Source organism: Stegodyphus dumicola, chromosome 4 (assembly GCF_044657685.1).
Source record: "Stegodyphus dumicola isolate Sdum_Otavi_A_Nest chromosome 4, ASM4465768v1".
NCBI lineage: Eukaryota > Metazoa > Arthropoda > Arachnida > Araneae > Eresidae > Stegodyphus > Stegodyphus dumicola.
Window position 1 is genome coordinate 238,740,235 of NC_140771.1, and position 27,802 is coordinate 238,768,036.

The 27,802-nt window shown below is 34.6% G+C and overlaps 1 protein-coding gene across 6 annotated transcripts in view; it reads left to right on the plus strand.

Moving 5' to 3' along the window:
* The window catches only part of LOC118193286 (serine/threonine-protein kinase mig-15-like), a 275,103-nt gene that overhangs the window by 77,033 nt on the left and 170,268 nt on the right, over positions 1-27,802 (plus strand). For all 6 annotated transcript variants that reach the window (XM_085816123.1, XM_085816122.1, XM_085816119.1 and 3 more), the window contains exon 3: positions 21,892-21,948. In XM_085816123.1, the coding sequence (XP_085672249.1) occupies positions 21,892-21,948 (57 nt within the window). The remainder of the gene's footprint in view (positions 1-21,891; positions 21,949-27,802) is intronic.

A 27,802-nucleotide genomic window follows, 5' to 3' on the forward strand; every position in this document is an offset into this window, starting at 1 on the left:
ACGTTTGATTGGTGTCATGGATAATAAAGAGATAAAATAAGATTTTATTTAAGACGTATTTTATAAGTATGAATTAAAAGAAGAAAAGTAATTTATCGTGCAGTTTCATGTGAGCAACAGATTAAATAATTCTTTTTGAAAAAAAATTATCTACGATTTAATGTCACGACTAATAAAAGCGTGGGTGCCTAAATAACGAAACCTGATAATCAGATTCCGTTATCAAAAATATAAAGTATTATCTTCATAATTTTTTTGACGGTTTCACGTCACGCTGTTATTAATCCTGATAAAAAAAAGATTGTAGATTAATTTTGTCTCTTACTCACATCAAACTATGATAAATTATTTTTCTGCTTTTAGATGATTAATCATTTATTAAAGTTTTAAATAAAAGCTTATTTTATGAAAACTTTTCTTTTTTAAATTTTGTTTCAGTCATTTGTGCCATTGGAAAGAAATTCTTGTTCCTGCAAAAGGAAACCCTCCAGCTTGTGTTAAGCTCATGATTGACAAATGTCTATCATACTCAGCTAGCTGTGAAGGCCCTCATATGCCAGCTTGTAGGGTGATGATTTTTTAGACTGAAGATACAAGAAGATCTGGCAGGCCTTCAACCGTGTCAATTCTTGAAATTGTGGATCAGGTTCTTGACCTGATTTTGGCAGATCGCCGAAACTTGGCTGAAACTATTGCCGGCACACTTTTAGAGAACGGATGGAGTTTGTAATTAGTAAACAAATGGATATGCCATTGTTTGTCGGCCAAATTTCAATTGAAAATGTATTTCTAAATATAAAATAAATTTATTTCAGAATCATTTTCTTCAAAGAAGAATAAATTTAAGAAGAAACGTAGGGACTTTCCGAATGGAATTAATATTAAATCCTTGATACCTATCTAGAATAAACGTAGATTATTATTATTAAGAGCAAATAAAACGAACTAAGTCGCTGGATATTTTTTTTTTATCCAGGATTTTCGTGCATTTTTTTATTTTAAGTGTCAGAACGTGCTCAGTAATTCCCATAAGTGGTTAGTGGGTTTGAAACCTACCGCTACATCCGATGGATATTTTGACTGTCCAGAAAATTTCCCAATAGTTGATATAGCGATGATATGTGTGGCTTTATTATATATGAAAATCAATGTTTGGTTATTTACTTTTCGAACCATATGAACATGGCTTTGAGTAACTATATTGCAACAGCGGTTTTCCATCATCGCTGGCCATTCATCACAGTGCAGTGTCATGTATTTAATGCACAACAGTGCACTAACTACAGGAACACTTGGTTATATGCACCTGTTCTATGCTCTACAACAGCACCTATTCTATGCTCTACAACAGCACCTATTCTATGCTCTACAACACCTGTTTTGTGCTTTACAAGAACACCTGTTGTTCTGACTACAAGAACATCTGTTCTACTGTCTCAGTGCACTGCCCAGTTTTTGTAGTCTGTACTTGCAGCAATCATGACACTCCTGTTCCATGTAATCCATTGGAGTAGCTAGAAAGAGGCGAGGCTGAATCTTTATTTTCTAGGGGTGAGTCAAGTGGATCATCGACGGCATATAAATAATAATGAGACTGTGAATAGCCATACGGAATAAAATTGAGGAAACTCATAATTTTTACTATATATAAACTATTTAAAGAAATTACCATAAGATCTAAACAGCTACATTTTATGGTCATTATTATTATTATTATTATTATTTTGGTGAAGGTGAAGAGATGAGAAATATGCAATGCCCTCGCCGGAACTCGAACCTGGATCTCTCGAATATGCGCCGAGGGTGCTAACCGTTACTCCACGAAGGCATGCTTGAAAGAGGGAGAAAATTTGTATACTCCCCCTTTTAAAGGGCGAATGGGGATTAGGGAACCCAATCGCCATATTCTGGTAGTGAAGAATCATCTTTCACCACCTTTTAGTTCGGGCGCCACTGTAAAGTTATTAGCTTATTTTGAAGTAGGAAACATGATTATTTATTTTTAGCTTCGCCAGGACTTTTGAACCTGGACTTCTGGAATACGCGCCGAGTGCGCTACTGTAACAGCACAATGGCATGCAGAAAGGAGGGTTTGATTTGATTTGGTTTACTAGATTACGGCAAAGCACTCGAGGGCTATCTGCCTTAAGGGAGGGATGCCTTCGTGGAGGACTTTTTAAGGGAAACTGGCTCGTATACACGTTACACATGGGGAAAACCACGAAAACGCCCATGCAGCCAGCCCGTTCGCGGAATTCGAACCTCGGACCGAACTACCAGTGTTCAGCGACGTTACCGCTCGGCCGGCAGAAAGGAGGGAGAAAATACATTGTAATATACGCTTGTTGTGTATGTTTTTATTCGATCGAAACTTTTGAATGGAAAGAACTACGGGTATCAATTAAATTATGATCATAGTGTCATTTATAAGGCAGAATTCCTTGTGAAGAGCTTTAGGGTGTTTTTTTTTTCTTCTAGGAAAAATAAATAGGAACATGGAAGGTCGCTCCTTTTTGAATTTTTGCAGTTTATTTTCCCAATACAGTATCCATAATAAAGTTCCATACATTGTAATTAATAGTCTGAGAATAATTTTTAAATAAAAATTATTTCTGGACTTTATGAACTAAAAATGTTTGATTTGCATTTAAGAAAACTTTTTATACTGTCTGCATTACAACAGCTGGAGCATTCAAATAGATTTCTACGATGCCATCGATAGTTTTGGAAACAAACATAATAATAATACAATTTTAAAATGCGTGAATTAAATTTTTTTTTCAAAAATACACAAATAGAGTTTAAATTTATTTCCGTACATATCAGACATTTGTTTTAGCTTTGTTTGAATTTTAAAAGGAGCAGCAAATTCAGGGACCGGCACAGGCGTCAAAATCAGGGAGCGCCCCTGGCGGCAAAAACTCTAGGTACGCCACCTGCATTAACCCAAATGATGGGAAAAATACCTTTCTTGTATACTTCTTATACCTTATGCGTTTCAAGGCAAATAAACTGATGTAGAAAATCGATATGGTAGACTGATTCAACCTTTTATTGGAGAAAAATACTCCATCCTAATTGCTGCACTACCTAATTTCGATGGGTCTGACGCCATAGTAAATACCCGCATAATAAATACCCACCTGTGTTGTTTTCTGGACAGCGTCATACAAGGATCGGTCTTCGCCTTATCATAAAACTGTATATTATTATACGACTGTAAATATCTGAGTCAAATTTTGACGAGATATACATGTTTTTGTGCTGTAAGACGAAAATAAAATAGATGTGAACGAGGTTTGATTATTTCCGTTAAATACTAGTCTTTTGCAGTCATAGATAGGGCCTGCGAAGATATATTGTTCTTTGTAGTCTACAGACAGTGTTTTTCGCCTGTTCCAGAACTATATCTGACAAACTACAATTTCTGACAAACGCAGTTCGTCTATAGTGCTAATTTATTTTACACTTCCTTTCGAGTTATCTCTAAAGACAAAAACGAAAATTTGCTTTTTCGTAGGATTTCTACTACGGACGTTTTCACTATGCAAATCGTAACTTGTGGATTAGCTGGATCCTTCAGAGATAACTTTGTAAAATGATGTTCGTCCTTCAGCTTTTGACACGTATGTGTAGGAGAAGGAGAAAGTATATTCTCTTTTTTTCAGTTTCACTTTGATTTGTAGACATATAAGCGCATTTTAAAATCGATTTTATCTTAAGCGTTGCTGGAATGACATCTTAGACTTCTTTCATTGGTGTTCTAGTCAAACGATGCGGACGTGGCTTGCATTTTTTGTAAACCAGCGTAGGCTTTAACGTGGGGAAAGATACGGCATTTTTTCCCCCGTTTGAGAGCGTGTTATTACTTGCAGATGACATTCGAAATCTCTGTTTGTGATTAAACATTGATGTCTCAAATCGGAAATGAGCGAATCTGTTTTTATTGTTGTTAGCTCAGTATTTTGAGCCTCAATTTATCGGAACCGCATTTCCGTCGTGAGACTTCAATAGAGATTTCGCGAGAAATTAATTGGCTAGTCACATGAAATGTTTATGAAGGATTTTTTTGTTAATTTGGTTTATTTAATTACGACAAAGCACTTGAGGGCTATGTGTCTAAATTAAAGGATGCCTTTGTGGAGGATTTTCTAAGGGAAACTGGCTCATATACACGTTATACATGGGGAAAACCACGGAAATGCCCATGAAGCAAGCCCATTCGTCGGGATTCGAAACCTGCACCAAACTACGAGTGTTCAGCAATATAATCGCTGCCGCTCGTGGCATCCAGGTTTTTTCTTAAAACATCAGTGTTGTTTCAAAGATTCTGCAAAAGCACAAAGGTTGCGAAACGCTGGCGTAATCAGTTCTGGAAATTCAGTTAGACAAAACAATTTAAAGGCTCTACAATTATTAGTTATTGATCATAGGAATTTCTGTAAGTGTTTCCTTAGGAAGGACTCCAGGAAAGTACTGCATCCCTTATCAGAAATATGTCGCGAGCCTTCTCTCAAGTGATTACACAATAACAATACGTGAAGAACTAAGAAAACACCGTGAAACCAGCTTTCAGCGTAATCTAATCTGGAACGAACTACCAGTGATTTTTTTAGTCCAAAGGGGCTTTGTCCCTGAAGGACTATTGTTTTCGTTTTGCGATTTTGCGTCGGACTCATAAACGTCGGTTCACTTTTCAAACTGTTGCCACAAAATGTTAGAGTCCTGCATTATATTTGAAGAAATTAAACAATGAAAAATCTGCATAAATGATTGTCTATTTCTCGCATTGTGATAAAACAAGGGTACATAGAGCCATCGAATTTTGAATGACGAAATCCTACTGCGAATATGGGCATCTGAAATCCCAAATTTGGAATTTGTTTTATTATAGATTTTATATTTTGTAAAACTTTAACGAATTTTTGATTTCTCGACAAACTCAATGCTTTAAAAGCGAGAAATGGCAACATTATATAGGAAAAAAAAAAAAAAAATACTTTTATCTCCAGCTCGCGAGACTGTGTATATCGGAAATTCTAAAGATATGCTTAATTTAACATTATTTTGCGATATTGCTCTTGAACTGAATTTTATGGTTTAAGTGCAAAGAACATGATATTTAATAAATAAAGGTAACACTCAAAACGTGAAAAAAAAAAAAAAAAACGCCCCTTTGGACGTAATTTAAAATCTGAAACATTTCAGATTTTTTTTTTTAAATTTATTTATTTATTTATTTATTTATTTTATTTTATTTATTTATTTATTTATTTTTTTTTTTTTTTTTTGTCACTGAGCCATTTATGGGTCGTTAAGATTTTTAATGAAAAATAGGAAGGAGTAAAATGGCTTGAAATAAGAACACGTGTCTCAATTTTTGCGAAGGGATTGTTTTAGAAAGCTTAACATATCTGCTCTTTGTTTATTGTCAGCATTATATTTCATAAAATCAAAAACCGTTGTTTGCTCTAAATATTTAGATATTATATTTTTATATGGTTGTTAATTTGTTTTCATTTGTGGAAGATGTCGTGGAACTCATCTTTGAGTAGAAATAGTATACAACAGGCCTCAGTAGCGTATGACACGCGGAAAAATTTTTTAGTAAAGTTATATGTTGAAATCGTAGTATTTTTTGTATAATGTAACATGAAATGCTTGAAAGAGACGAAGCTCTGCCAGAAAAATAAGATTACAGGGCAAGTCTATTTGAATATTAAGTATTCAATACTTCATATAAGGAAGTAAAAGAACCGTTTTTACTTCCTTGTACGAAGTAAAAAGGAAGTATTGTAATCGCGAAAAATTTCAGGCAGCATATTTCAACGAAAATATCCATTTTGACCGCTATCGAATGCAATTTAACGATGTTTTTGCGTGATATCTGTACGTAAGGACAGAATAAAAGACTCTTTTCCTTCAAAAAAAATTATAAAACTGCTTTAAAATTAATTCTGAAGAGAATTTTTCGTGGCGTCTGTACGAACGTATCTCGCATAACTCAAAAACGAGTAGCCTCAGAACATTGAAATTTTGTATATAGGACTGCTATAACATGTAGATGTGCACCTCGTATTTTGGTTTATATCGGCCGCACCAAACGTATATAAATACTATATACATATATCCACTTTGTTACTCGGCACAGTGATCTCAGTTTCTTTACTCTCATATGTTTGTAAATTGTACATTTTTTGCTTTAAAAATGATTGAATTATGTTGTTCTTATCTTCCGGTTAAGGGTTTTATGCCTTTCGTAATTCTGGAAGCAATATTTGTACAATTATCAACAATTTAAAAGCTGTTTAAGTGCGGTTAAGTTTTAAATAACATGGCGGACATATTTGTTTACATTTGAAACAGCAGAATTGTAGATTTGTTGCCAATCTAAGAGACCAAGCTTCGCAACAACAAAAATAACGCCTTCATTTATTATTGCGAATTAAATCATGCTTAATCCTTTCTGGAATTTTTTTGAGAAAATAAGTGTTTAAGATTTACTTAATTTTTAATAATTAGTAATTTTTAATACAGATATTTTGAGCTTTTATGTATTTTTGTCTTGTCGCGAAGTGAAAACTGAATTAATTGAATGAGAAATACTCAAGCGTCTGTGAAAAACTGTTTCTTTTTTTGTTTTGTTTGCTTAATTTCTTTTTTACATCATTCTAGCTTTATTATAATATTTGAAAAGAACATGTGGCAATGATTAGATAATTCTTTCAATGATATAAATTTTGTGCATTCTGAGTTATAATATGAACGAAATATCGTACTGTTAAGTGAACCTAGCGCCGGAGTGTCGCTATGTTAAACAAATACTAGAGTGAATTTTAAAGAATGCCTTTATTCTATTGTGGTTTATGCGCTGTCGGCGAAGTAGATTTGATTAAATCCAATAAGTTTAAAAGAAATGCAAGAAACAAATGCGTATAATTTAATATTCCGTACAAGGAAGTCATGTTGTGTACACATCAGATTTTTTTTAATAATGACAATACCATTGACCCGAAATGTGTTCTTAATATACACATTTTGATTGATTTTGACCTACAGCCAACAAAGATTGCCGACGCCTGGTGTACAGCTTATGTTTCCAGCTTTGCTTCTTAAGACGTGTGTGTGATTATGGCAAAGCCTAAGGGGCTTAAGGGGAGGGATGCCTTCGTGGAGGACTTTCTATTGCTTCTTAAGAATTTAGTCTTAATTGAAAATAGGAGTTTTCGAGACTTAAAATATTTTCGCGGCGCTCTTTCGTTATAGTTATATTTTATAAACTTCGTAAGTTTTCGCAAAGTTGGGCACCATCTTTTGTTTAATTTTATCTTCATTTTTTTATTGTGCTTGTATATCTAAACTAATCATAAAACCTTAAAATTCTTCACAGGAATAACTAATGAAAATTAATATTAAGAAATGTACTGTAATTGTTTGGCGGAATAACATTCGGAAGCTGTGCTTTGAATAAAGTAGACATCAATGTCAGTGCTACGTGCGAAGCATTGTTGCCAAATTTGTAATTCATAGAAAAGGTAACCAGAATAATTAATACGGATTATCTTATCTGCCTAAACGATCTTGGGGCAATTTGCTATCACTGTTATATGAGATTTGACGTTAGAGGTCACGTTATAAGGTATTTCTCCAGCCTTCTTAGTGTAGTGATCAGCACGCTGGGCGCGTATTCCAGAGGTCCGTGGTTCGATTCCCGGCGAAGGCGTTGCTCATTTTTCAAGTCTTCTTCTTCTAAAAAATCCTAATGTCTCTACAACGGTTATTCCTTGACAGTTAATGAAGATCAACCAAATCTTTGCGGAACACGAAAATATTTTTTACTTTTCGAGTTTTGAGAATCGGTGATTAAAACATCCCACGAGTTCTCAAATTGTCACTGAAAATGTATCTCCATGTTTATTATTTGGTATTGTGAAGTTACAAATAATTGGCCGTTTTCTTCATGCAGTGAATTAAAGCAATTATTTAATAGCTTAGTTTTATCTGAAGGGTGGTTCCGTTACCGAGTAACTTATCTGTGTTTTTACAGAAGAAGGCTTTTGGTAAATCGGAAAGCGACATTAGGAAGAAGCTTTCGCTTTCCCGCTCTTTTCTTGAGCAGTTTTTGTGTACAAACTTGTCACTTGTTCAACTCAAGGTCGTCAACTTCAAAATTCAAGCTACATTTGTCTGCAATTAGTTTACCCGTTTATGAAAGAACGTCTCTGCGTCATTCAGCTACAATCAAGTTAATTATGTAGGCGAGATGTCGATGGAATAATTTCGCGAAATGTAATTTGTTGTACACCTGCCGTCAGCACATTTTCTGTAAGCTTTCAGTTTAGCTCACTCATGGTTTTTTGTCGCTATTATCAAAAGATTGTCATCGATTTTTTTTTAACTACTTCCTGATAAGCTGTGGAGTTTAAATTTTGTTCATGCACTGTTTGTGGATGATAATGCAGTGTGATGAGCGATTTTTTCAAAATTCGACGTAGGTTATTTTTACATGTAGTGTTAAACGATTTCTCTCACATATCTTCGTTTAACAAACAAACCAAAAATATCAGAATTTTGCTGCTTGCTGCATCATAGGATAGAAAAAATATTTTAAATGATGTTTATATAAGACTTTTTTAACATAATTTTTTTTTGGTCAAAAAACCCTGAATGTTTTCGACCGTTTTACGTAAACAATTGTAGAAAGTAAAAGTGTTGTTATTCATTGTCTACACAATACTTACCGATTAAATAATTCGATTGAGAATGTGCCATTCAGCTTAAAAGATGCAGATAAAATTTTAAAAAGGAGCTTTTATAGAATGAGCTTTTACTTGAAATTCATAAAATAATTAACGAACTGTTGATAGGTTGCAAAATAATTTATCATGTAGTTTAATGGGAAGAAGATATATCAGGAATAATAACTGCGTGGATGCAAATAAGGAAATCCAATAATGGAATTGCATTCTGTAAAGTACAAGTTATTATTTTTATAAATTTATTAAGAAACGCCCACGCTTTTATTGTTCTAGATATAAAAGAGTAGATGAATTTTGTAGTTTAATTTCTTGTTTCCATAAAGCTGTGTAAGTTATTTTTCTTCTTTTTATAATTGCTTTACGAGTTGGAAATAAAAGTTTTTTTATACCCGCCTCATTTTTACTTACTGCAATCGGGACAAATTTCGAGTATCTTATTTCAACAGAAATGGACATTTCGATCGTTCCCGAATCCATTTGAACGATTTTTTTGGCATGAGGTATGTACATACGGACATAATAAAGGACGTTTTTTACCCGAATGGGTTTTAAAATTCATTCAAAAGTGATTATTTTCGTAATGTCTGTTCGTACGTACGTATGTATGTATGTATGTATGTTTAAATGAAAAAAAAAAATAATAATCATGTTTGGTAATGTCAAATTAAAAAAAAGTAATAATAATTTTTGACAAATAGCGAAATTTAATTTTTATAAAGTAGTTGTGCATTTTACCAAAGCGAGATTTATAGAGTCGGTTTCTTTGTTTAAATTTTGAACTGTTGGATAAAAAATATTCCCATGCTACTCTCGTATAACAGCGTATTGAGGATTAATTTTCAGATGACACACTTTCGATTCATATACGGGTAGTTTTAAGACAGGAAGGGGACGTAGTCAAATTAAAATGAGGAATTTAAAAGCATTGTTTCCTTAGTATAAATACTCTTAGCACAATAAACTACGTCATTCTTCCATTCCTTTCCTTAGATTCCACCATTACTAACGTTTCTTCTTATGCTCTGCTTGTCCGTCAAAAATGATGTCGCCCCCGTTAAGCTGTGTGTATAAGAAATTATCGTAATTGTTATTGTCTACGAGGAATTATTCTAGTTTGCGTGAAATAAAGATGATAATTGGCTGAACTGAGTTTCGTATCAACTTCTTCCTTACGACTGCCAGCTTTTAAAGTACCCGGATTCCTCCTACGCATTTAAATCATATATATATTTAAGATAAAAAATATGAAAGCAAACTTCTAAATTTAATTGTATATAACTCTTTTAGTTTTATTTAATTTGGGAACTTCATCTCTCTGTCTAAAAATAACGCCATGAGTCTAAACTGCGTCATTCAAAGTAATCATGCGATCTTCCGTAACGCTTAATGCAGATGTCTCTTGCCCAATCAAAATAATTGTAAACCAAAACTAACTCGAACTGAAATGTTTTCACTCCATCCCCTCTTCCACTGCATTACTATTGCGACACTCTTCGCTTTTTCGCTTGTGCTTTGCTCGTGGCCAGACGCTTTGCTGCGGTGATCGCTTATATCACAATAGTATCAAAAGGCACGATTGGAGTGCCAAGGGATTGTGGCCACAAGTGAATGTAAATAAATAATGGAATTTAATCCGGCTCGACTGTTTCTTCTTTAAAATGGATGGACGCTCTAAGCATTAAGTATCTACGCAATCAGCAATTCTACGTTTCTACGTTGTAGTATTCTTACATTTAATGCTTTCAAAATTGTGCTGATATTACATTATGTAATCATACAGCATTGGACTATGCTACTAACCTCAAGGGAACATTTATACCTCAGTTGGATTTCTGTAAATTCATCATTCTAAAAAAAAAAAAAAAAAAAAAAAAAAAAGAGACTATTTAAATACTGTTGTATTATCATTACTCACACACATACATATAAATATATTAAAAAGTCTTTCCAGAGGGTTTTCAGCCTTAAAATCTGAATCCTTTCATTTTTTCCCACTGTCCGGTCTCACTTCCAAATGGGTGACCTTTCGCAAAATTCCTGCTGCGCTCAAAATTTTCTGGGATTACAGTCGATGATTTATGAGTGTCAGTTTACGGAACAGGGATATGAATTGATCGGTAGCATGGATGAAAAATATTTCCGAATAATATTTGCACCACGTCTAACAAAAAAAAACAAAAAAAAAAAAAAAAAAAAAAAAAAAAGTTTCGCTCAGCACTCGCTGCATAGTCTCCCAACCGGAAAAACGTGACCCGAAAAGTGGCGGAAGCTCGCTAAAATGTTCATCCCCTTTACCTCGATGTCTGTTGTGGACATTACGTGAAAGCGTGCTGCACAGTCGCTACCCTTTTCATTTGTCTAATCGGGGCTGAGTCACACTCCTGGAACCTTTTTTAACAGCCTCATACATTATTCCTGTGCCCAGCTGTTCGGCGGCGTCTGTTTTAAGTGACGAATATTCGGTTACCCCGAAACAGAGTAGAAGTTGTAGAGTTTCAGCATCGAATTCAGGATTTTAATAATCACTAGCTTAATCTGGGTTCGTTAATAATTTATCTCCTTCTCATGAGAGCCTTAAAGTTTTGACTGCGGTTAAATTCGAGCTGACTCATCTGTTTTTGTTATTGGTAGATGACCGATGAAATTGCTGGCCAGGAAGTGGCTTGTTTGAAAATGTTCCTTATATTCAGAATAGCCTGTTTAATTTTCTCGTTGTTGTTCTGATTTATGTAACATTTTACAGTACAGTAGAATTTGTCAACAGCTTAAAGGTTAAATTAGCAAGTGCATTTAAATAAAATTATTCTCTGCAACTAATGTTTAGAAGCAGCGCGGAATTCGATAGCTTGAGTTTTTGCAGCAAAATTGCATTCAGATACTATCATTAAATTATCAGGTAAAGCATATACCGTATTTCCTAGCGAATTTTTTCCCTCCCTTTTTAACTAAGAGGGCGATATTTTAATTATGCGAGTAATTTAATTTCTGAAGAACGCGGTTACAGTAGAAACATAAATAAAAAAAAGTCATGGATAAACTACTGGTATCTATGACCATATTATTTCTATAAAAGAAACCTGCATGCTATTAAGAATAAATAGTAATATTGACTTTGCAATATGGGACGGTAATTGAGAATGCGACGTGTCCGGCTCAATTACTTCGTAAAGCCCCAAGATTGTAAGATCATATCTGACGATATCACCCATGAATTCACATTATGAGTTTTGACCGCAATTTCCAAGACTGGTATCGAATGATGGAAAGAGAAAGGTGTGAACAAAAGATTAAGGAAAGCAACTCGAGGGTTAACTGCCCGTGAGAAGGGGTGCCTTCGTGGTTAAATTTTATATCCACTTTACACATGGGGAAAACCACAGAAACATCCATGTAGCTAACCCGTTCAACGGCATTACAATCCCCGCCGAATTACCAGCGTTCAACGACTTTACCTCAAAGGCGCTGGTGGACACCAAAAGACCCGTATTTCAAAAGATTGTGCATAGCCGTAGATAAGATTATAAAGCGCTGGAACGTAAGTATTAGAAGTGAAATGAAATCACACGTTTACAAAGTTTCCTAAGTCTGAGAACACATGCAGCCTACAGGTAGCTTAACGAAGATTCGTCACAAGAATACATTTCAGGTAATAAATTGAAGAGGAATTTAAAATGGATGAAGTGCTAATAGAAAATTGTAAATACACTGCTGGCCACCCAAATTGCAACACCAAGAAAGACAAGAGATATCACAACAAAATTTATTTAGATAACATGTTGACCAAGTATCAAATGATTAAATTTATAGACTTCTGTGAAGTGTGGTTCCTTCTAGAATCAGCAGCCAGAGTAGCCGCCATTGTTGGAGATCACCGCTACCACACGCCTCGACATTGATTCAAAGAGACTTTGGATGTGTTCTTGGGGTGCAGCAGACCTAGCAGCTTCCACACGTTGCCAAAGTTGATCTGGTGCGGCAGCATGGGATGCAATTTGGGTTAGTCGTTCATCGACCGTGGACCACATGTTTTCTATCGGCGAAAGATCCGGAGAGCGAGCCGGCCAGGGAAGCAATTCAGTCTGGCGATTGACGAAGAACCCTTGAACAATGTGTGCCACGTGTTGTCACGCATTATCCTGTTGAAATATGGCTGTGGGAAAGCCCTGAAGGTAAGAAAGGACAACTGGCTCCAACACCTCGGAGATGTAGCGCTGTCTGTTTTAAGTACCGGCAGTGCGTACTAGAGGAGTGCGAGAGTGATATCCAATACCGCCCCATACCATAATACCCGGTGCAGGACCAGTGTGGCGGTGCATAACGCAGCTGTTCAGCATCCTCTCTCCACGGTGTCTCCAGACTCGAATCCGACCATCGTGGTGTTGCAGACAGAAGCGTGACTCGTCAGTAAAGACAAGTTCATTCCATTCTACCGTCTACATCCTTCTTTCATCGCACCTTTGGCGGCGGAGACTTCTGTAGTTCTGCGCCAAGGGTAGACGAAGCAATGGAAGTCTTGCGGACAGACCACTCTGCTGTAAACGGCATCGAATGGTACGCGCAGACACTGGATGATGAGTGTACAGACTGAATGTGCTGTGCTATGGTTCGTAATGTGACTGAGCGATGTGTCACTGCCATGCGCACAATCACATGAAGTGGTGCACTGCGGTGGATGCGATCGAAAACGTCGGTCCGTCGTACCCTCCTGCATCCAACGGTCACATATCCGCATTACAGTTGTTTGGTTTTGTCCAACACGACTACCGATTTCCCTGAAAGATAATCCACACTCTCGGTAGGCCACTATTCTTTCTCTGTCGAACTCGGATACTTCATCAAACGATGATCGCTGTTCACCACGAGGCATAATTGATCTCTCTCTCTCTCTTTTTTTTGGGGGGGGGGGCAACACAAGAAAAACACAATTGCCGAACTTGAAATCGTCGAAAACTCCAAGCTTTAAATAGCACTTTGAAGTGGCGCCACAGGCGCACGTGATGTGTGTCTGCGCTGAAATTCTAATCATTTGCATTTCTCACCTGTGCTAATGCGGTAAATTTCATGTTATTTGCATGCTTCCTTCAGGGTGTTGCATATACGGTGGCCAACAGTGTACTAATTGAAAACACTAAGATTCAAGGAAGACAATTTAACCAGTGACTTAGCCTTCAGAGGAAACAGCTGTCTACAATAGAAGAGGAAGTTTATGCAAATATTCTTCAGAACTAGCGCCAGAATGTTAGTAGAGGTATACAAAGAGGGCTTTATTTAAACTTATTTAAAATCTTTATCTAAGAGATTGGTTCCCAACCTTTTTTTTTTTTTTTTTCTTTCGCGAACCCCTTAATGTAAACTGTAATTATAGAGTACCTACTCCTGTCAGAGCCTATGTCCGCCTTTATCTGTCTCCATTTATCTTGAAATGTATGTTACATTGGTACTATTTTAATACCGTATGGGGGGAGTTACTGTTATTTTTATTATTATTTGGGTCTGCTGGAAAACTTGGCTTCTGATCTCTTAATAAACAATGAACAAGCTGTATACGCCGCCTTGCATTGTGGAAAAACGGTGGCGTTTAAACAGTGGTATAAATGCAGTGGTATAAACAGTGGTAGCTGCGTTCAGACAGTGGTATAAATGTCATACCGGCTTGGTCATAAGGCATAAAATGCAGGAGCTTCTTTGACACCTGCGAGATAGGGTATAAGCCGTAGGCAAATTAGAAAAAGATAAATTTGAGTTTTTGATGCGCCTACAGCGTTCTCGCTCTGTTTTCCCGTTCAGGTTTCGCGCGTTCGCTCTGATTGATTCTTATACCAAGTCGGTATAAAGTTGAAAGCTTCGAACTTTATGCCAAAGCTCCCAAACCAGTTTTTGTGGCGTAGCAAGGTCTGGTTACCTAGTAACGAAGTTCAGCTTAAACCAGTAATGACATTTATACCCCAGTCTGAACGGAGCCTAAGAGCCCCTGAATTTTGAAAACACTGTGTCCTCCACCTGAATATGTGTCACTTGAAGGTCTAGTTTTCAATTTCAATTTTTTTTTTAAAGTTTATTTTACGTTTTGCGCGAATTTAGTGGTTTTTAAATTTATAGTGAATATTGTTTCTATTTTAGTGAGTTTATATTTAACTGAATTTTAAATCTAGCGAATAGAACTTGATGAAATTTTAAATTAACAGAACGATTTAAAATCAGTGTGTTGCCGCTTGGCAGAGTTGAGATATTTCTGTTTCAAATTATATCAGAAAAACTAGGCGATTTCAAAGAAACGGATCGGCAGTAGGCAAGTATAATCCCCCCCCTCCTGTTATCAACAAGCTCCAAAGAAACACACTGCTCGAAATAAAATTCTTTTATCTTCCACGCGGCAGTTTATACTATTTTCAAAGTGTATTTCAGATTTGATCCGTCTATTAGCCATGAACAGACTAAGTGATATAAAGATAATAAACGCAGTTTTTGATAATTTTGACCATATTTATTCGCCTATTTTCTTCGTTTTTCTAGCAATTTTATCGCATGAAAATCGGGAGGGGGAAAATAAGCCGGATACATTGTTTTATATTAGAAATGCGATGGGGGGATGTAAGTGGCGTGGACGCACTCAGCTCAGTGTTTATTAATATTTAGCAATGTTTTTACCCGAAACGTGTAGAGTGAAGTAGTTTTGTTAATAAATTTTAGTGCTCGTTGTTGCACCAAGTTTGCTGTAAAATAAAACAATAAAATGATTGATCCACCTTCATTAATCGTTTATTAAGTAATATTAATTAATTATTTAATTTCGTTTAATGTCATCGACAAGTCTGAAAATGTATACACAATTTTAAAGTTGGGTTGAGTCTTTGCTTTTTAATTTGCCCATTCTTATTCCCATGCAATTTATATCTTAGCGAGTTTCACGCTTTCATTTATTCAGTTCGTTGGGGGGAAACCGAAGGCTTACTAGTTTCTGAAGAGATGGTTTAAATCAGGGTTTTATCGCCAAAAATTTTAGCAGTTTTGATATTTCTTTAACTTATTATAATAATTTTACAGTTATCAAATATTTTTACACAATGTATATGAAAATAGATAAAGATAAAAGAATACAGACAAAGAAAAAAACCCGAAATGTTTCCACGCATTCTTTTTATAATATAAACGTTAATTTTCCTTGCTTTGCACGGGACGCTGTGATTTCGTCTATTACTTATTTAAAATTTTCACATTGTTCTATGTTTTAAAATTAGAAATTCAAGTTAATGACCTAAAACTGCAATAGTATATTACAGTACAAGTGAAAAAATTGACAGTTTCACTCACGCGTGTGTCGGATTTGCGCAATACTTATAGGGTCCCACAAAATTTTTGTAAATATTATGGGTCTTGGGGGTCGCGAAAAAGTGTCAGTGATAAAAAGGGGTCGCGACTGAAAAACGTTTAAGAAACCCTGGTTTAAATAATAAGCATAGCACATTAAAAAGCACAAATAAAACCACATTATTATATTATGTATCTCAAAGGTCTTATCGATTTCAATATTATTCTTTCTACTTTGTTAAACGACTTTCTTAATTGTGCATATTTTTTATGTTGTTACTGTGCATCAGAAGTTTCGAAATCTTGTGCTGAAAACCCTAGGGGGAAGATTACGCGAGGAGTTGAAATATGAGAATAAATAACGGTAATAGAGTGCATGTGTCAGAATTGATTTAAAAAATTTCGTTATGAAAATGACTAGTGTTCCATCCATTCTGCTTAAGTTGATGAAAGACATAATTGAATCGAATCGCCATGTAACGCCATGTAAATTCAAGTTAATGACCTAAAACTGCAATAGTATATTACAGTACAAGTGAAAAAATTGACAGTTTCACTCACGCGTGTGTCGGATTTGCGCAATACTTATAGGGTCCCACAAAATTTTTGTAAATATTATGGGTCTTGGGGGTCGCGAAAAAGTGTCAGTGATAAAAAGGGGTCGCGACTGAAAAACGTTTAAGAAACCCTGGTTTAAATAATAAGCATAGCACATTAAAAAGCACAAATAAAACCACATTATTATATTATGTATCTCAAAGGTCTTATCGATTTCAATATTATTCTTTCTACTTTGTTAAACGACTTTCTTAATTGTGCATATTTTTTATGTTGTTACTGTGCATCAGAAGTTTCGAAATCTTGTGCTGAAAACCCTAGGGGGAAGATTACGCGAGGAGTTGAAATATGAGAATAAATAACGGTAATAGAGTGCATGTGTCAGAATTGATTTAAAAAATTTCGTTATGAAAATGACTAGTGTTCCATCCATTCTGCTTAAGTTGATGAAAGACATAATTGAATCGAATCGCCATATAACTGTGCGAGAGCTAGCAAAAAGACTAAATGTATCAGGCACAACAATTGAAAATCGTCTTGGACTTGTTAAGAAGCTCGATATTTGGATTCGGTATGAATTAAAAGAAATTCACATAATACCACGAATCAGTGTTTGCGATACCCATTTCAAACGTAATGTGGTCGACCCTTTTTTGAAACAAATTATCAGTGGTAATAAAAAAATCGATCGTCTTAATTGTCATTAATCGAAAAAAATCATGGTCCCAGGATCATGAATCATCATAAATCATATCGGAAGCCAAATTGCTTCAGAAAAAGATCATGTCGGTTTTGTGGGATTACAAAGGTGTATATTTTGAGCTGCTTTTCAGCTATCAAACAATCAACTCAGATGAGTCCGGCTCACAATTTATGAAACTGGAGGAAGCAATCGAAGAGAAGAGACCAGGAATGACAAATCGCAAAGGAATCCGCGTTCCACCACGACAATGTGAAGCCTCAGACATCGTTAGCAGCACGTACGAAATTATTGGAGCTTGCTTGGGACGTGATGTCACATCCCGCATATAACCTCGATCTTGCACCTTCGGATTGTCATTTATTTCGAAGTTTTACTAAACTTCTTAAATGGTAAAAATTTCAGTAATGATGCTGACCTCAAATTTCACTTAGTTGCGTTTTTTCGTGATAAAGACCAGAAGTTGTACGAGCGTGGAATCGTGAAATTACCAGAAAGATGGCACAACGTCATCGAACAGAATAGAGTAATTTGACCGATTAAAATTAATTTTTTGTGAAGGAAAAATTTATATTTATTTTACACTAAAAACCCGAAATTATTGTCTTCTCAATCCAATATTTCAGGCGCGCGACTGTGTACAACACATTGTTATTTCTCGTGCGTGGAACTTCCTTGTGCTGCGGGCAAAGAAAGGAAAAAAAATGTCAAATTGGTGAAACTTCCATTCCTTGCACTGCGCTTGCAGTGAGTGGCCTTTCCTCCTCCTTATCTTACACGTGCGCAGTATGTGTGAGTCAGTGGATGCTTAAACTCAATTAGAACGGAGTCAACAAACGTAAAAAAATCGTTAATAAATGATAAAGGCGTTTCGCGTTGCTGCCGGATGAGTCGAGTTGTCGCCGTCGTCGACAGTAGTTAGAGGTCACGGCCGTTACTCCCGGCCGGTCACTTCGTTGCATATTGACCGCCAGTGGTTATTAGGGTAAAACTGGTGGTGAATAATTGTGAAATGGAATGGGTGCATATTAAATCCACTTGGCGTTTGCGGTTTGAATTTCTGGAAAATAATGTGGAATCTGTTAACAATTTTGACCTCTGGAATGCATGACTAACGTAATCGGATTGAATTCAGAAAACTGAGATTTATTACTTCTGCAAAATAAAATGATTTAAAAATGTGATGACCGTATTTTGGCTTATGACGAATAACACGGTTATTTGCACCGTGGACGGATACAAAGCATCTTCTTAGGCTAACAGCATTTGACGGGAGTTTGATTTTGTCCTATTTTGCATATTTAAACAGAATGAAATGAACTAAGTGTTCAGCGACTTTACCCCAAGCTGCTGATGGTCCTTGAAAATAAAAGTAAATTGAATAATTATATAATAAATGTAAATGAAATTATCCGTTCAAGATAATTATATAATAAATTATGAAATGTATTTTGTTTCATAATTCATATTATGTACAGTAATTTTAAGAAGTAAAGCTAATACATTATTTGAAAATCAACCGTGAGAAGCATTATTTATTATGTAATTTTTTTTTATTTATTTAGAATTGCTATTCATTACCACATTCCCATGATTTCTCTTTATTGAAATGAGACGTAGCTCCTTCATCTCAGTAATCACATGCTAACTCTCTACAACAGAGTTTCTGAAACTAAATTATTTCTGGTACATTATGACTTACTGTTGCTTATTTTTTAAATGTTTGGTACATTACATTATTTTTTGGATGTACAGTTTTTACACAGGAGATTGAAAATAAATGTCAAAATGAAAGTAGTATGGTGCCCCTTTTGTACATAGGTATATATAATTTTTTGTTTTCATTTATGTGACGTATAATTTGAAAAGTTTGAGAAGCTTGGCTTTAAAAGGTGACTTGTATAATTTCACATGTTTCCAGCTGATTTTGTCGTTTTTTGAAGGTGGTCATTTTAGAGGGGCAATGCTAAATGTCAGTACTCATTCATGTTCTTGGAAATACTTGTCTCTTCAAGATTCAGTTGCCACTAGAGGGTTTATATTGTATTTATATAATTTTGATAGTACATAAGGTAATTCTTATCATATAGACAAAAAAGAAGAAAAGTATTGAATAAAGTTTTTATAAATTTAAAGCGAACAGGAAAGTCATTTTTGTTAAAGGCACAAACGAAAAAAACTGAATCTACCTTTCAACTGAAGTTACCTTTCAAAAGCACACACGTTTGACTGCAGTTGGATTCTTGTACAAACTCAAAGGAAATACAATTCATACACTACAAGGAAGCACTAGCTGATTTTCACCTGTTCCCATAATTATTGTAGATTACAACTAATGACTAAACTAATGATGATCACCTGTAAGATATTTTAGTTTTCATGACTCTTTTAAGTGAATTTAATTTTTAATATTATATTTAGTGTTCATGAAAGTGCTTTTGTAATATGAGAAAGAATTAAGTAAAATATGTTGATGCGGTAATTCTGAGTTTAAAACAGAGAGGGGGAACAATATGAAAAACGAGTTTCTGCACCGGAGATTATTATAAACATGTGCAAATAGGCTTATAGCATCCTGTTCAAATCAGTTGACTTGACAAAATCAGTTGTTAGTGTCATGAATCTTTCTTTGTGATTATGATTGCCTTCATGATTATGAAGCAAGAGATCAGCTCTGTCATGTATTCTCATTTATGTAAAAATCACACATTACGCTTACCATTTCAGAGGGGAATATTAATGCAGTTCAAGTGTTCAGTATATGTAAAATTATATGTTTTGCTGTGTTATTTTTTTTTTTTTTTTGAGATAGATAATTTTTCAGGAATTCATTAGCTTCTGTATTATCTATCAAATTAAAATGATAATTTTTCAGGAATTCATTAGCTTCTGTATTATCTATCAAATTGAAATTGCTTATTGTAGGATCACTTGGATTTTCCCACTTTATTTAATTTTTTTTCAACTTTATCAGAGCATATTATGTAACACTGTATGAGTATTGTTAGTTTTTATATTAAAAATACAGTAGAGCCTGTCATGTCAACCACCTCTGTATTTCTGCCTGTATTTGACCAGTATTTCTGAGAACATAAATGAACATCAGTAATATCATCTCATTACAGCTACCACTACTGACCATGAATAGATATTTGAAAGAGGATTATAATTCTTCTTTGCACTTGGTCCCCTTCAATGAAAACCATGATTTGCCACTGTTTGCAATCAGTCTATGTAAGCGTTGTAGTCTTCTCAGTCTGATATTTTAGTATCTGAAGCTGGAAATTAAAATTGTGACTCTCACATTTCTTTAATATGTAATTTGTAATTAGATGATGCTATAAAATAGGTGAAATAATTATGAAGGAAACCATGTTAGCTGTAATGGATTACAAAATAGGCAGTATCATATGTGGCCATAAAAGGTGGCAGTAACTAGTAGACCACTGTTTTGTATGGAGAAGATGAGCTGGCACATACCTGTGTATGATCAGTACCATTACTGGGTATAAAAAACTAGACATGATATGATTGGTACAAATCCATGCCGAGAATTTCATCGTTGGTATGAATAGGGTCCAGGTACTCTTGGACATGCATGCTATGTTAGCCTACTGGGAAACTATCTCATGAATGCCTTGATAAGCAGGTATGAGCAAAAGCTGCTGTACCTTAGTGATACACTTCTCACTGTTCAGAATTCCAAGAATAATTGTAAGACACGAGGTTGGGTGATATCTTGTACAGTGACACAGCGTAGAGAATTTTTATATTGCTGTATTTGCCCGTTGCACTGTAATTTGCCCACTGTAATTGTGCACACAAAAGAGAATTCATTAGAAAAGCAGTGGGAGGGCAGTATTTTGTCACTTGCCATCACAGCAGATACAGACACTTGTGCTGTAGAATCATTGGTATTGAAGTAATGCTCATTTAGAGAAGATGTTCCACTGCTGCAGAGGATGTCTCACATTATGTGAACTTATGTGCAACAAAGCCTAAGTGTTGTTTGAGATGGCTGTGTTGCACCAAAGTATTTGATGCAACTGCATGACCAACCAAAATGTGCTCTTGTTTGCATGTAAGTCAGATCTGTTATGATCCTTCATATCTTGCATTCATTCTTCCTCTGCAATGTTGCCTTAGCTTGCTGGTATTTTCCCTCTATGCAAAATTTCTTTTGTCTTAAAAATGATGATGTCTTAATAGAAAAATCTTTTTGCTTCCAGCAGTTCTTACATTAGTACTTGAAATCTTCTCATATACCACCTTCTTATCATTAAAATCACATTTTCTATTCAACATTGTATGAACCCTTCTAATAGTGAGCCCTGTATAAACTATTTAGTTATTTCCCTTTTTGCTTGTAATATGAAGTCTGTGATTGTTGCCTTTCTGATATTTCAATGATTTTTATTCCAAATACTTCATTGACAGGAATTACTGTAAGTGCTTTGATTAAGAAAAATAGTTGTGTTTTGTATTGGGATTTTTTAAAGTTCTGTGTTGATAATGATGTTCAGATTATGCAATGTATTTCAATTGAATTTTTTTTTTCTCTTTTAGGGTCGTCACACAAAAACTGGCCAATTAGCAGCAATCAAAATTATGGATGTAACAGAGGTAAGTTTTTTTTTTTTTTTAATTGCCATTTTGGGTTTTGTATATGCATGATTTTTAAAATTAAGTGTCCTGCTATGTAGTGACGGTTGTCATAAGAAATTGGTAAACTTTAGAAATCGTTTTTAAATCCTAGATAGTTAAATATGAAATATTGGGATTTTCTTAGGGAATGTTTGTCAACATTTCGCTTAAAAGTGATTGATAGCCGTACAAGATACATTTAGTAAGTTCTAAGCCTATATGAATTGTCATGTCCAAAATAACTTCAGTTTTATGTGTAATTACCTTCCAATACACATTTCAATCAGACAGGCATTGTATTCCAGCAGAAAGAGTTACTTGCCACAGCTCTAAAATTATTTCTGAAGAAGCTTTGCTTTATCATTGTTTCTGTAATGTGAAATATACAACAGCTGCTTCAATTTTGGAACTAAAAGAAAGGTCATTTAGAGAGAATATCGTCAATTCTCAAAATCATTCTCAAGTTGCAACTCAGCTAATCGCTAAATCTCACAGCTGATTCAGAACTGAGCTTCCTATTCCCCTTGGACCCACATTTATGTTCAGTAGTATGGGCTTTTAGAAACTTCTAAAATAATCAGTTGTAGGGCTTTGAAAATGTGTTGTCCCATAGAAAAATCTTCAGGTCGGCAAGAAGTCCCCAACATGGCGACAAAAATTTCCGCCTAGTCTGGAACAGTTTTGACCATATCTCGCATTCTGTTTTAGTTATTTTTACAGTTCAAACATTGTTGCGTTCAGAATTGAAAGCTCTACAATTGTATGCAAGAAGAAGGGGGAGGGAAAGATGAAATTGATATTGCTGTCGAATTGAATTTTACTGTTCAAGTGCGAAGAACATGATATTTAGAAGGGAACACAAAAAAAGTTAAAAAAAAAAAACACCCCTTTAGCTGTAATGTAAAATCTGAAAGCTTTGAGATTTGATTTATAAAAATAATCATTAGGCGGCGCACTGTTTTCAAGCAGTGGGAAAATATCTAACGAGCATTCATGCGAAAGAAGTTAGCCGCTTTAAGATTTCGGTACGAAAGGAAGACGCAAAAAGTGACGGTTTAATAAATCGATTAAGATATGAGCAATCTATGTAATAGAGAAGAAGTGAAAAAATAGAAAACGCAAGGTTATGATGGCAGGGAGGGGGGGGGGGAAAAAGAGGAATGCGACCGGTCACGTACGTGTATATTCTAAGGTCAAGGATGCTGATATAAAAGTTCTAATTCTCCGTGTATTGATCAGCGAAGTACATGTTTATTTGTAAAGTAAAAGAACTATTATTTGATGTCAAGAGGAAAGTTATCTATTTATTATTAAATTAGCAGCCATTAAATACGTCCGTTGTTTAGCGAATATTTATATTTCCAATTTCTGGGAAAGTGCAGCAGTGGAGGAAGCATCTTGCAAGACATCGATGCGAGACGAAGAGTGCAGCATATCCAATATGACGGTTCCGATTCAGAATGAGTTGGTTTTGATTTATCGCCATTCTGAATGGTTAATTTTAGTTTCGGTTTGCTAATTTGAAATTATTCTTGGCTGAAGCGTCTCACCATTTTTAGCGTTTTGTAAGTATCACGCGAGAAAGATAATTTTTGCAATGTGTGGAGCGGTTTGTTATAAGCAAGTTTACTGTTTTCAGATGGAAAGGATAAATAACTGAATTCAGATGGAGAGTTAGAGGTTATTGCAAATTAAAATTAGAATTTTGATTTAGTATTTTCTATCTTGCATCTATATAATTCATATTAGAAAAGAAAAGTTGGTACTTTTCCGTTTTGCTGGCGCAAGCGATAAAGTCGCCAATAATGGTACAACCGATGCCAAACGGAATATTCTCGCTGGTAACCTTTTACGCCTCATTTTCAAAACAAGTCGCAGCTTTTTCTTACCAGATTGATTGTTTTTTTCAATACTGGCATATAATTACACAGAATTTTTATCAGATAGTTCAGTTTTATGTCTAAGGCTATTTTCGGTAATTAAGTCAATTAGGATGCAATCACAGCTCTTACCCGAAGCCGAAAATATAGAAAAGGTAAAGTCAAGGGTTAAATTCATCAGTTCTAATGAGAATGCATTATCGAAGTAAAGCACTGCAGTTTTACATAATTTCTGAGTAAGCTATTCGTATGAATAGCTAAAAACTTGTGTTCCAAACTAAGATGCATTTAACTTGTATTTAAACTTGTGTTCCAAATTAAGATTTAACTTGAAATTAATGTAGATAATTACTGAGAGCATTAGATTTTTGTAGAGTAGTTTACGTGAGATGAAATCGCTTGGGGTCACGTGATATGAACCGGCGAATCAGGATGTTGAACCATAAAAGTATAGTAAAATTCTTAAATTAATATCTTTTTACAAATTTATTGTCTTTGTTTATTGGCTTTTTATAAAATTTTAAGCGATATTAAAATGTTTGTCTTCAAAAAAAGAATTCTTAGAACTAACATTTTTTAAAAATTTTTATGTGTATACTGTATGTTGTCGTCAATAAAGTCTGCTTGGCGAGATTTGCGCCGGCGAAACGGAAAAGTACCGAAAAGTTTTATAATTTTTATAAACATGTACACTACAAATGTCATTATTAATAAAAGGCATAACGATTCTTCTATTCTTTTTTACAACTAGTAGACTAAAATTGTTATTATGAAATCGAAAAATATATAATGATTTTAATAATTCCATCAGGTATAATTTCGCCTAGTAATTAATAATACTACAGATGAAGAACTGAGTTAATTGTTTATAAATCGGTTAGCTTGTGAATCAATAACAGACTGAGTACATTAAAAAAAAAAATATTTTTTGGAGCTTGGAAGATAGTTATTTTATTTCATTTAGTTCTTAGATTTTTTTCTTTTAAATTATTAAGTTTGCTGATTACATTTGAAAGATAAATATCTTGTGCATTGCGGAGTCAAATCTATTTCTTTTTAAGTCTGAATTTGTCAGTCGAAGTTTCGTCAAGTTCACGCAAAACAAAATGCATAAGAAAACAACCTTGAAGTCAATATTTGGTCTTCGAAGTGCATAAATTCGGCTCAACGATGTGTGTTCAAAATTTGGAGGCTCTAGGTGCAAATGTTTTACCACAAGGCCAGGAACGAACTTAATACGTCCATATACATACGTACACACATACAAATTAATCAATTTTTAATAATATACTATGTAAAGAGTCCTATAAATTGCGTAGTTTTTGAAAATGCCGTTTCTTTATAAGATGCCGCAAGCTTTGAGTATCGGTATGTATTTGTTTTCATGGAATATTAGCTTTCTTTAAAAAATTTAAATGATTCCCTCCCCCTCCTCTACAGAAAAATTTTGCTGTTTTAACCCTTTAAAAGTTGATAATGCAAATGATTAACATTTTCTTTTGCGGAAAGTCTCTCTGTAGACGCGTTTTTCTGACACTTGTTACCAGGGCTGTAAAAGGAGTCGGAATCGCTAAAAACACGTCGACTCCGACTCCAGTTTTTGTTGGACGGTTTGAATTTGAAATAAAATTAAAGTGAATTTGGGGGGGGGGGAACTGAAATGTTTCAGATTTTAAATTACGTCCAAAGGGGCGTTTTTTAACATTTTGTGTGTTACCTTTCTTTATTAAATATCATGTTCCTCGCACTTAAACCATAAGATCCAGTGCAACAGCAATATCGCAAAATAGTTTTAAAACGAGCATATCTTTAGAATTTCCGATACAGAGACTCACGCGCTGGAGATAATTTGTTTTTCTGCACAACGTTGCCATTGCTCGCTTTGAAATCCTTGAGTTTGTTAATCAAAAATTCATCAAAGTTTTAAAAATAGGAAATCGATCATAAAACAAATTTCAAATTTGAAATTTGGTCTTCCACATGCTCATATTCGTTGGAGGATTACGTTATTCAAAATTCGATGACTCTATGTACCGTTGTTTTATCACAATACGAGAAATATACATACATTTATGCAATTACGTCCAAAGGGGCGTTTTTTAACATTTTGTGTGTTACCTTTCTTTATTAAATATCATGTTCCTCGCACTTAAACCATAAGATCCAGTGCAACAGCAATATCGCAAAATAGTTTTAAAACGAGCATATCTTTAGAATTTCCGATACAGAGACTCACGCGCTGGAGATAATTTTTTTTTCTGCACAACGTTGCCATTGCTCGCTTTGAAATCCTTGAGTTTGTTAATCAAAAATTCATCAAAGTTTTAAAAATAGGAAATCGATCATAAAACAAATTTCAAATTTGAAATTTGGTCTTCCACATGCTCATATTCGTTGGAGGATTACGTTATTCAAAATTCGATGACTCTATGTACCGTTGTTTTATCACAATACGAGAAATATACATACATTTATGCAGATTTTTAATTATTTAATTTCTTCAAATATAATGCAGGACTCTAACATTTTGTGGCAACAGTTTGAAAAGTGAACCGACATTTGAGTCCGACGCAAAATGCCAAAACGAAACTAATAGTCCTTCGGGATTCAAATCTCTTTGGACTAAAAAAAGAATGACAAACTGAGTTAATATTTTTATTTATGGACTATGTACATTAATAAATAGTTATTTTCTATTTTGAAGAACAAATTAAAAAGGCAAAGAAAGCCATCTATGAACTTTCACTAAGAATGGAATTATTCTCAGAACAACTGGAGTATTCAAATCAGGAGAGTCAAACTCCAGGCATTGCAACTGAGTCTCTATCATCCTCTTGCACTGATGAATTAGATTTTGAGAAATATTTGGATAATATTGAAAAGGCTGAGGCAAAGCGAATGAAAATAAAGAACCAAGAGCCTTTTGCTATAAAAATGAAAAAATACAAGATTTATACTCGGCTTTTGAAGAAATAGAGAAATATGACACCTCTTTTAGAACTTCTGAAGTTTATAAAATCGGATCTATGGTCCTCTAACAAAGATCTTGCCGAAGTTATAATGTCTCTTAGAAATTACTAATGCCAGTTTTTCCATTTCATAATAAATGCTAATTAATATAAAAAATTTTCTATGCATAAATTGTTTTCTGTAGCATCTATTCCTTCTTTTATATATATATATATATATATATTTAAAACGAGCATATCTTTAGAATTTCCAATACAGAGACTCACGCGCTGGAGATAAAAATGTTTTTTCTGCACAACGTTGCCATTGCTCGCTTTGAAATCCTTGAGTTTGTTAATCAAAAATTCGTCAAAGTTTTAAAAAATAGGAAATCGATCATAAAACAAATTTCAAATTTCAAATTTGGGATTCCAGATGCCCATATTCGTAGTAGGATTACGTCATTCAAAATTCGATGACTCTATGTACCGTTGTTTTATCACAATACGAGAAATATACATATATTTATGCAGATTTTTCATTATTTAATTTCTTCAAATATAATGCAGGACTCTAACATTTTGTGGCAACAGTTTGAAAAGTGAACCGACATTTATGAGTCCGACGCAAAATGCCAAAACGAAAGCAATAGTCCTTCGGGACTCAAGTCCCTTTGGACTAAAAAAAAAAAAAAAAAAAAAAGCTGTAACCCATGTGTATATGTTTACATATATATGAGGGAGTCGGAGTCTTTAAAATTCCAGGAGGCGGTGTCGGTCATTTTCGCTACCGACTCTACAGCCCTGTTTGTTATGTTTCTTCTACATTGTCGCCATCTGTGTTTTGTAACAGCCGATAGATAATCATGAGATGGCAATCGCAAATCGTATCCATTCGAATCCCAGTCATCCACTCGATAATGGTGCATAATAAATGCCAGCTTTCTTCCGTTCGCCTTGTGTCCCTATTCCGATAATCAATCCAGGCACACGGGAAATGAGGAA